The following is a 12,038-nucleotide window of genomic DNA, read 5'->3' as shown; positions in this document are numbered from 1 at the left end:
TCGTCTTTTGAAGAACTAATACATTTTAAGGAATATACTGAATATGATATGAAAGAAACTTCCCGTGCTAAAAAAGAAAAAAACTGGCCCAAGACCAGTTTTTGTGTTTACTGAATGAATGTGTATGTATCTATATGAATGAAGATTAGAAAAAACTGCCTTGGCAATTAATAAGTGCAAACCAAGAAATTAAACAGTAATCCACAGCAAAAGTTGCTACACAAGAGACGTTTATTAATGTTCTGTTGTATTTACAGCTTTAACATAGCAAACCAGGGTGAATTATCACTTGGCAGAAAGCACATCACTCTACATTTATAACACATTGGTCTCTGCTAACACATTGTAAAAGCAAGTAGTACAGTATGTTAGGGATCATCTCAAAAGTTCCAAGCTAATTCTTTCTTTGCTCCTAGTACCTAATCCCCTCTCTACTCTAGCCCCTGGCCTAATCATCAGGAGACAAAAGAAAAAGAAAAAAGGGGGCAGGGATTCCAATCATATAGAAAGTGTCGAGAATTGCAATTTATTAGTAATTATGCTGCATTTGTCCTTGTCCTTTCTATTTTATACAGTGACAACACCTTTACAATCCCTTAGGTACACAACACAGAATAAGGTACTGCAAAATTAGAATACAGACTATAAGAAATTAACACTTATTTTTTTACCAATTAAGAACATATTCTTGACCACACTTTAAATGTATTTTGCACTATGATTTTGCTTCCAGGTTTTCACAGTACAATTAAATAAATTTCTAGATTAATTTTAACAGCAAAATGGATTATGTGCAGAAATGCAGTCATAACAAAAGTTTTTTAACTTTTGAGAAAACCCCTTTTTTAAATGGCCAGCATTATACATATCTTACACTAAAATATTTAATTCCAAATTCATTTTGAGATGGAGGATGAATAAAAGCAAGATTGCCCCCTACTGACTACAGGGACAAGGCTCATGCTATTTAAAATGACTACAAACAATAGATAAGGCATTATTAATACATCACAGACTTGACTGCGAGAGCTTTTTCAAACATTAACCACTAATGATTCAATGATTACAGAATTTTGCATTAACTATTAAAATTTTACACCTAGGAACAAATAGAGAGAAATGATCTTTGTCAACAGTACTTTATTTTTTAAAGCAGATGATGATTCCTCTGTGTTCCACATCTTGATTCACTTCCTGCAGGTGTTCTCTTGCTTCTTGGGAGAGAATTCATAAATGCAGGAAGGCCTTCGCCAGAAAACATCTGCCAGAGAAGGATATTGAATATTGGAACTCTGGTTAGGTTGTTATTTTGGCTAAAAGAAGGATGTAGTCACAAAAGAAGGCAGGATGTTTGGAGACATAAGAAGTACATTTTAACATAGCTTTAAGATTACTATACACTGACATCATAGTATTCAATAAACATTACATTTTTGGTTCTTAAAGTTATCAAGGTCTCCAGAACTAGGAAAGACTTAAATGCTTTCTCTAAATCCCATGAGGTCAGGGATCGTTTTCTCTCTCTCTCAACCTAACACAAGAACAGAATTCAAGGAGCACTTCATCCCACACTTAACACCAACGGCAATGACTAAAACTTGGGGACAAAGAGACAGCAGAATCCAAATGCGTAGGCAATTTTCCAAACACACTTGAAGCTGTTTACCCTGCCAGTTCTGCCAGATCTCACATGAAAGATTTCCAATAAGGATGCCAGTGATGTCATGCTATCCTTGGAGCACAGCAAAGTTAGAAAGCAGATGTAAACTCACAGGAACCACAGGTACTTCTTCCCAATAATTAGGGGGAAAAAGGTACTGTATTTTGGGGGAGGTATCTCTGGTAGACAAAAAAAAGTGTATGCAGCCCCAATTTTATAAAGCAATTTACATGACTCAAATAAATACTCTCAAAATGATGTCCATTTATTATAAATGCAATTTTCATGTAACACTTTGATGAATTTTTGTATTGGCATATAAACTGGTTTGGTTCTTATGGAAAAAATACAAATAACTCCCTGTATTAGTGCCAAAAAAATACTCTAAAGAAATATATTAACACTTAACAAAAGCTTATTGAGAAACTATGTTGTGGTACCCTACACCAAGTGAAAGTTGGATGGGCTGATACCTAGGCCCTTCCATCTTTCAAAATTACTGTAAAAGCCACAAGCAGCCCTTTTATAGACTGATTAGACTACTGCATACATCTTTAAAAAGTTGACAAGATGCAGAGAAGCTATAAGTCTGGAAGAAATCAACATATTCTTTTTGAACATTAATATTTTCCCAAACTCCAAATTCAGTTGGTGTTTTGATCTGAAGCAAACCAATGATACTGATGTAAGAGCAACTCTTCTTTAGGGAGATTTCAGAATGTGCAAGGACAAAGACACAGGAATATAAGGATTCCTGAAGCCAAGTTGAACCAAAAATAAAATCTGTCTGGTAGGCAGATGACAAATAGATTTCTGCAATGAGGCTAGTTAGACTCATTATAAGTCTAAGTAAATTCAGTTTTATCAGTTACCATTAATAAATAAAAACTGATATAATAAGTACTATTAGGTAAAAACACTAGAGTTTTGCAAGAATATGAGATACAGTCCAGATAACTACCAGGTCACTTAGTTCACACTATGTGCATGGAGATAAGTTAGTTTTAGCAGATCCCTCAAAGTCAGAGCCACCCAAAAGACACTAAAAAATCCATTAAGAGGTCCTACCTACTGTAGAGCAGAAGGAATACTATTCAACATTCTGTAATATCCTATATGGGAAAAGAATCTGAAAAATAATAGATATATGTGTATGTGTAACTGAATCGCTTTGTAGTACACCTGAAAATAACACAACATTGTAAATCAACTATTCTCCAGTATTAAAAAAAATCCATTAAAAGGTCCTAGATAGGTCTTATTAATCGGTGATCTCATTCACCATACAAACTCCAAATGAAAAAGACTGCTATAGAGGTATTCACTGCTCTCTACAACTCAGAGGCCTGTTGAGATCAATTTACTCACAGGTTGCTACAAAAACAATGATGGAATGTAAACTGGCAAACAGACAGGTTTTAGGGACTGTGAATATCACCACTAAACTTTAGATCAGATCACTTCAGAAACAAGGGAATACAGCAGCCTACGCGATTTCTTCTTGGACCCTGTGTGATTTTTTTTTAAGCAAAAATTCCACGGGAAATATTTTCTACTGTACTGGTACTTTACAACACAGCCCAAATAAGTCAAACTAACTTGAGGTGAACTGGAAATAAAGATGTATTAAGGAGGAGGGGGAAGATTATAGAAAAAAAGAAAATGAAAACATTTATCATCATATGCAAAAAAGGTAAGAAGATATCTGATGCCTAGAATGTATAACTCACCATATCACAGCAATCACTATCTAATTATGAAGGGCCCCATCTCATTAATGCTGTCAGGGCTTATAAACTTTCTTCCTCTCCTATTTCAGAAGTAGTTAAGGTATCAAGTTTAAGATCCATTATACTTTGCATATACAAGTACTTTTGGAGTAGAGTTAGAATCAGGTTAACTGTGTTACCACCTTATAGTTACTATGTATAGCTAACTCCTCAATTATCTGGCAGCATCAAAGGAAGTAGGACTTGATGAAATTTATTTTCCAGTTAATTGGTAAATAAGATAAAGTATGGACACTTTATATTTTTGACCATTTCAGATAAAGATGTTTCTAAAAGGTATCTGTTTCTTTTCATACAACATAGAAGGAACATATTGTTTTTCCTGCTTCCTCATAGTCACACACTTCTTGATGCCACTGTGCCTAGCTCTAGCAGTGTCTTTTGGCTTTTCTTGCTGTGAGGCAGGAAACCAGATTTCCTTTATAAGCTTAAATGAGCTCCAGAAGGGAACCCGAGAGCTACCCTGTGATAATAGTATATGAGCTTTAGTGTTCAGCTTTTATAATACCTATTATGGCTGGTAAGAAAGAAGATCTTTTGAGGGTATTTCAAGGTTTGTGTGTGTGTATCCCATATTTTGGGCAGCCTTGTGTGTGTGTGTACACTATATTTTGGGCAGTCTAACTAGAAAAGTCACTATCCTCATACATTTTTCTAGTACAATGCCAGACCTTAGCATGGGAATTGAGTTATTTTTCTCTACAGCAAAGTTATTTTAGCAATTTCCTATCTGTGGCTTTCTGGCAAAACTAAGCCCACAGCTAGCTTTTAACCAGTGATACCTCCAGTAAAGAAAGTAAGAGGTCTCAGTGAAAGAAAATCTTCATATCTTACATGATGGTTTTCTACCACATCTTCACACTAAACTAAATTTCCTATGAACTAGAGAAAGAAAACATTCTATTTCTGGTTCTGGATGGACAGTTCCTACCTGTGTCAATGAATAAAGGAAATTCAGTCCCATGGGGTATTATAGCTTTGTGGATTCCTTCTGAGGATGCTGAAAATTAGTAAGAAAGTCATTAAAATTCTAAATGCTGCTCTAAGTCTCTAAACCCCTAATTTAGAGCTCTGAGTCCTCTAGGCATGTGAGGGATGATTTCAAATCAACTAGGATATCAAAGTCAGACAGGAAAGCAATGAAACCCCATTATGCCCTCCACTGAAACACTTCTAAGTTTCTGACAACTCCTAAAGTGTTGTAATGCTTCTGACTCCAAAACACAGAGAATACCAGATCTATAATACCCCTTCACAGCTCCAACAGCATTACTGCTTAACTAAGGGCTGCCTACTTCAAATCATAACTCTAAATAGGCATTGTTTTACATTTAGAATATATCCATAAAACATTTCAGAAATTTTAGGAAGTCAAAACAATAACAACAAATTTTACAAAAAAAATCCTCAAAGTCCCTAACAATACAGGAAAACTGCAAAGTTCAGGCTTTCTCTCCACTTCCATTGTCACATCAACCTGTCCTGTACTAGATGCAAGATAAAGAATGTATGCATCCCCTAATGAAGCCAGAAGTTGCCTTTGACCAGAAGAATGAAGTGACCAGACAGAGGTGTGGCCTCATTCATTTAGAAATTCAAAGCCACCAATACACCAGATCTACAGAATCTGTGAAGGAAGGAAGGCAGAGAGGGAGGGAGGGATCTGTCCTCTCAGGGTACTGTGGGCACCAATGGATGAGGGGAAATGTGGAGGGGGGTTCAGAAGCTCATCATCAGGAGAACTGTGACTACCCCCAAAGACTTAACTTTGAACCTACGGTAGGTAAGAGTTAAAGCAAAGGATCAGAAGTAACTATAAATTATAATCAGACATACAGAAGGAGAAAAAAGATGACAATGGTAACTACATAAAACTACTAAAACCACACAAAACATCTGACAAGCTTCTTAAAGTCAGGATGTAACAGATACATCACAGGGGTTAGGGCACAGGCGAGTGTGTCAATGTCCATCTGCACCCAGACTATGTAACCCAATTCAAATTCAGGACACACCATGTCTCAGGACATTTTAAACATGTAATAAAACATTCCTTTTCTTGGGGAAAAAAAAAACAAAACAGTCATAAATATAAAGACTAAAACTGTCTCTCAAATAAAAGTACACACTCTTTTGAAGAAACTGACTTTAACCAAAAGAACCTAGGTTCTTTACATGCTTTAACTTTTTAAGAATGCTTTATGAATATACTCTACCATGCATGTATCTGAACTTATCTGTCACTAATAACCTTTTGTTGCTTATACAAGCACATTGTACACGTATATGTACAAGTACATGTATAATGCTTATTTCAGTATCTGACATATTGAAAAGTTGACAAATATTAGTTATTACTATTATGCCATGCTTGAAAACATTTTTATTTCACTTAAGAAGTTATAGTATTATTCTGTTGCTTAAAGACTTTCAACACCCTCTCACAATCTGGCAAATTAAATATGATAGATATTTTCTTTTCTAGAAGCACATATTCTGAGACTACCGTGAAATCTTCAAAACTGACAATGCTACTCTGTACCCTAAGACCACAACAAATCTTCAAAACCAAAAACTCCACTCTTAGCATATGATTACTTACAAAAACTATGAAATAACCCAACAGCAAATACAGGCTCACATGGAATCAGCCTTGTGTTGAGCCAATACGTGACTGGGTTTAAACGGCTGCTCTGTGAGTTCGAAGGTTCCACTGCAAATGGGTTTAGTGTTCAAGATATTTGAGAATGCTCTCAGCTTGACTTTCCAGCCTTAATTCTCAACACTCCTTTATGTTACAAGATGCTTCCTTTGAGCCAGCTGCATACTTCTCTACCTCTCTTCCTATTCAATACTGCCTCAGGTGACTCTAAAAGGCTTCCCCACCCAACATTTTCCACTATCATTTTCCATATTACACTTTCTAGGTTTATCTCAAAGTTTATCTCAACTGTTACAACCTTCACAAATCCTTGCCCGATGTCTTCAACTAGCCTGGCTCTACCTGTCCTTAACAGTCTTAAGGAACAAAGAATCAGTTCCAAGAAGGCCCATCAGATTTTGTTACCAGAGACTTCTCTCTGGTGTACTCTTTCCCAAGATTCCCTGTCTCCTCCTTTTTGCAGCTGGTGATGCAAGATGGAGTCAGCCTCTGGGGAAATCCATGGGGGAACCAAACAGCCTTGGCAAGGCTTAGTCCTTCTGTTCTAGGCAGGAGAAAATGCCCTTTTCTCCCCTTCCTTTCCTTGGGTTTGACCCTCCCACCAGAATGGTAACATCAGGCTGTGAACATGAAGAAAAAGCCCAGGAAAGTCCCTCATTGATTTTAGGAGATGGAATCCTTGGTAGGCTTGTCAGTAGCCATAAGGAGTTCCTCAAGTACTGTGGACTCTCCCAGCTCTGGGTTTAGGGGCCCCACAAAACAGAGCTTGATGATTAGGCCTGAAAGGTTCCTTCTCACTACTTACCTCTGGAACTAGTACAACCTAAGCAGTGGCTTCAGGATTCATGATTCAAAGATTAAGGACCCTGAGTCCTAGTCAACTCTCTTCTGCATTGTCCAAACATGAGATAATGTTGTCTCCTCTGGTAGTTTTTCTAACTTGCCTTTTAAGAAAGTTTTTTCATAGAAACACTCCTTACTAAACTAGAAACTAAAAGGAAAGGACTATGGCTTCCTTACTGCCTTTATATCCCCTACCACAGGTTGTATATTCTACTCTAAATGTGAACAGTAATCTACCCATGCATCACACGATTACATTGGGACTGGAATAAAGTTTTATTCTTTAATACCTTTAATAAATAAAGAGAACTCTGGTCCTGGGGAGATTTGAGAAATTTTCTGGCATCTTCCGAACTTTTGCATAATTGATAAATCCTCTGAGAAACAGGAGAAAGCCTAATTTAAAAAAGAAAAGTCAAGAATGAGTTTAGAATTCACACATTAACCCCAATCCCCAGAAATACCCCTCCTGATACCAAAAACTTCATTTTTCTGTTATCAGAAAAGCTATCAAAACATAATTTCCTCTAAAATTTTCAAAGGATTTGATTTTACACCAAATTTTCCATTTCTCAGTGAGAACATATAATCTCAAGAGCCAAAAAAAAGTCTCTTTTGCACATTCAGAATCTAACTAGTCTAAAAGAAAACAAAAGACAAGATGGGGCCAAACATTTACATCATTTACTTTTGGAAGCCTCATTGAGAAGCATTATCAAAACCTATTCTCCTTACCCACCCCAGGATCTTAGTTCCTCAACCAGGGACCAAACCTATGCCCAAAGCAGTGAAAGCGTGGAGTCCTAACCACTGGACAGCCAGGGATTCCAAAACTTACTTTCTGAGTTCCAAAAAGTATTCCAAGATAATTAACAGTAAAAACAGAGAGGTTATAAACAGTGTTTTTCTCAAATAAAAAAATGTCATCCCTTCTTGTTATGGCTTCTTTTTTTTCTGTCAACAGTACACAATGCTGTCCACTAGATGTCAGGCTGCCCTTACCTTTACAAGAATTCTGTCTCAACTCTAAATTCTATTTCTCTATTCTTAACTTAGGAATCAGCAGGGAAGATGATGAGCTCCCTCCAGTGGTAGCTCATACATTCCTGGCCCTCCTCCTCCAGAGATGGCCCCTGGTCTTACACACATTTTTTCAAACGGCTTTATGGAGATATAATTTACATATCACAAAGCTTACCCATTTAATGTGTACAATTCACTGGCTTTTAGTAGTTAAAACTATAATCCAATTTCAGAATTCTTTATCATCCCTAAAACTATCTGTACCCATTAAGTAGCCATTCCCCATTTCCTACCCTCCTCCCATCTCACCGGCTCTGAGCAATAACTTTCTTTTGGATACATTTTAAAATATACTCATGCAATGGAAGATGCCTTGCACTCAGTCAGAAATGATATCAGAAAAAAAGAAAGAAATGATATCAGGCAGCAACCAAGAGTCATCAGCACTGAGCACAGTGAAAACTACCTTGTTTGGCACCAAAATCAGCGACAATACAACCTAACTCCAGTCACAGGATGGGTGCCATATGGGAATATAGGTCAGCTTTGCTAGATATTTCAATTTTAAAAAGGTTAAAAAAAAATCAGATATTTTATGTGAAAGTTCTTGGCTTTTATATGACGTGTGTGCGCTAAGTATGTGGGTTAAATCGCTTCAGTGATGCCTAACTCTGTGACCCTGTGTACTGTAGCCCATCAGGCTCCTCTATCCATGGGATTCTCTAGGCAAGAACACTAGAGTGGGTTGCCATGCCCTCCTCCAGGAGATTTTCCTGACCCAGGGATCGAACCCACATCTCTTATGTCTTCTGCATTAACAGGCAGGTTTTTTACCACTTGTGCCATCAGGGAAGCCCATTTAATGATGACAACTAAAAAAAATAACTTCTGAAAATAACTATGGAACATACAAGCCACAACTACAGGCTAGATGTAGCTTATGAGCTGCCAGCTCAAGAACTTTGTATAGACCTGGTCTTTGCAGGAAACCATCCCCCGCTTAAAAACTAAATAAATAAAAAAACAGTAACAACAACAACAACAAAAGATTCTCTCTGCAAGGAGTGCCAAAGATGACTCAAACATTGGATCCAAATGTACTAAGTACATCTGAAGTCTCACCATTTTCTGCTTACCACTAAGCAGTAAGACAGCAAGAATGATCAATTATAAAATATTATAAACTCATCTCCCATGAAACTTTAATAGAGGAAGGAAATCAGCCTATTAGATTTCTTTAAATTATCTATGTTGTCAACAATCAACCTAAAATTATGCTTAATGGCTCCTCTTTGGCTTATTCAGGATTTGCTTGGACTTTAAGCTTGGGAGAAGATGAGGAGTCAGACTTTCTCTTAAAGATACAGTCTGGAGAATAGCAAGTCAAGGAACTACTTCTCTAAAGTAACTCTCCTGTAGGTTGTTTTTTTTTAATTATTAAGGTTCTCAGTAATCAAGAGAAGGGGTAAAAATCACTATGTATCTTTCCTTGGAAAGCTGTGACCAAGAGTAGAATAAAATGATGCTACTGGGGAGGTAGGGGATGGCATCATGAATGACTTGTATTTTCTAAGTAAAATTTAGAGTCATCAGTGCATGACTCTGTTACCCAAGGCAAAGCAGGTAGGCCCTGAATATATTAAGCAGCTTTTGGTCATGGGCTCTACACTGTGCTAGCCAGACCCATTAGCAACCCTGGGAACCAAAGATCCAAATTGAGGAGATAACAAAAAGGCCTGAGACAGAAGAAATGTTAGGAAAGGAGAAAATGATGCCACAGAAGCAGAGTGAGACAATTATACCACCTTTAACAGCCGCAAGATGCCCCTTCTATTGTCTTGTAGAAATGACAGCAATGATGATGGTCTGCTATTATATCATACAAATTTTCTCTACGAAGAATGAGGAAGCAACACTGCTCATTTCTTTAAGATGTCTTGGAAGAAAAGATTTTACAATAAAAAGTTACACTAATAAGTATAATCTTAAGACCAACTACCTGAAATGGCTGGTATGTTTTAAAAAAAAACAACCTTAAAAAAAAAATCTTCTTCTCATCAAGAGCAAACTAAAGAATTCTGGACAGCCAATGGTGGTTCTTCCAGAAGTTATGCAAGACAATATATTTTCTGTTTTCTACTGATATATCCAACTGAAGATAGGCCACATACACTCATGAGTAGTTCAGTAGGTTACAGTATACCTATAAGCAGTTTGGGGTTGAGCTTGTGAACCCTTTGTGGCAATAACTCACAAGGGGGAAAAAAAACCTCAGGACTATAAAAAGTCATCTTATTGGTGTGCCCCTCTGGCAACACGGAAAATGTGAGAAGTGTGTATGGACGGGTTAGGAAAAATTTACCACCACTAAGAGACATTCTATGAATATGTATGCTACTCTGATGGTGATAACAGCCTAATCTTTGACATATTTTAAAAAGTATACTTATTATCGCTAATATATTACTGTATAGAAAGAGAGATGAAGCTTTACTAAAAGTAATTTTACTTCTAAAATTTAACATCATCTTTTCTCTCCTTTGTCTGTTTTAAAAGCACTTACCTAGAACCAGGAACACCCACCAGAGCCAGTACTGACCATCAAAATATCCAGGGAAGTAAGTGGAAAACTGAAAAATAAAGCAAAATACTTTAGAGAACCTCTGCAGGTATTATTTCACATTTCAGCTTAAGGGTTTATAAAACACAAGATCTTATCTTGTACACAAAAGCTGTTGCTCATTTAGTGCTTACAAAAATTTCTCAAAATTTAGTCAAAGTATTTTATACAGTACAGATTTGAAATGATTACGGTATTTGCTAATATACTTCCTTTCATAGAAAAGCAATCCTGAAATATGATAGCTTTCAGCTTTACATACTCCTTGTTTTGGAAGTGCTCAAACCTGTTTTTTAAAATATATTTTTCCCCTTTTAGAAATATGTCTTTTTTTAAAAGAAATTTTATTTATTTTTGGCCTTGCTGGGTCTTCGTTGCCATGCAGGCTTTTCTGTAGTTGTGAGAGCTGGGGCTGCTCTCCAGTTTCGGTGCACAGGCTTCTCACCGTTGTGGCTTCTCTTGTTGCGAAGCACAGGCTCGAGAGCACGCAGGCTTCAGTAGCTGGTGGCCTGTGGGCTCAGGAGTTAAGTCTCCCTGGCTCTAGAGCATAGGCTCATTAGTTGCAGCACATGGACTTAGTTGCTCTGTGGCATGTGGGATCTTCCTGGATCAGGGATCAAACCTGTGTCTTCTGCATTGGCACACAGATTCTTTATCAGTGAGCCACCAGGGAAGCCCCAGAAATATGTCTTGATGATACTTTTATTTTGCTTACGCAGTGCCAAACTCAACTATATTTGGCCTCCTTTCTAACGGTCCCTGATTTTGTTCCTGCCCTTTCAGCCATGCCTTGACCTTGGAAGCTTTACCATGTACATGATGATAATCCCATTCCTTTGCCAGGGACTATATAGCACATGATACCATTGTGGCCAGTGGGAACTAAGGGCTGCTAGGAAATATTCTTAGCTCTTAAAAAGAAAGGGAGAGGAAATAGTTTCCTTTCTTCTGCTGAGCACTGTTGTGTTTCTGATGCGATGCCTGAAACTGCCATGGCTATCTTAACCCTAAGGGAAGAGCAGCTATACCAACATGTTGAGCCACCTGTCAACTGTCCTTGATGATGTCAGTGAAACATTTAACTGACCTCCATGTCAGGACTTATTTTCATGGAAAATAAAATTTCCCCAACGTTTTCTAAGCCATTTTTGAGCTACATATTCTGTTACTCAAAAGACCATCCTAATTGATAACAGCTGATTAATTCTTTTAAAAATTTAGTAAAAATAAAAAGATTGGTAACTACTTTGATCTTGCTTCCGTTGAAGACGTTAACACAGTCTAGAGTTTAGCACAGTTTGAGCATTAAAATAGTTTTATTTCTTGATTAATAAGATTTAGAGAAGGAATGAAAAACTTCTTTATAGCTTGAGTTCGTAACCTAAAGACCATGTTTTAGGAGAATATATGTTAGTTGTCTAGGAGAAAAGCCCATAATTT

At 37.1% G+C, this 12,038-nt stretch overlaps 1 protein-coding gene across 1 annotated transcript in view; it reads right to left on the bottom strand.

Moving 5' to 3' along the window:
* Positions 1–213: 213 nt before the first annotated feature.
* NDFIP1 (Nedd4 family interacting protein 1) overlaps positions 214–12,038 on the bottom strand; it is a 48,057-nt gene continuing 36,232 nt past the window's right edge. Inside the window, exons 6-8 of the mRNA XM_061151597.1 lie at positions 10,542–10,608; positions 7,246–7,351; positions 214–1,261 (exon numbers count right to left, since the gene is read on the bottom strand). Of these exons, the coding sequence (XP_061007580.1) occupies positions 7,248–7,351; positions 10,542–10,608 (171 nt within the window). The 3' untranslated portion in view covers positions 214–1,261; positions 7,246–7,247. The remainder of the gene's footprint in view (positions 1,262–7,245; positions 7,352–10,541; positions 10,609–12,038) is intronic.

This window comes from Dama dama, chromosome 9 (assembly GCF_033118175.1).
Source record: "Dama dama isolate Ldn47 chromosome 9, ASM3311817v1, whole genome shotgun sequence".
NCBI classification, from domain to species: Eukaryota; Metazoa; Chordata; class Mammalia; order Artiodactyla; family Cervidae; genus Dama; species Dama dama.
Note: the sequence above shows the minus strand (reverse complement) of the source record. Positions and strands in the feature narration are given on the sequence as shown.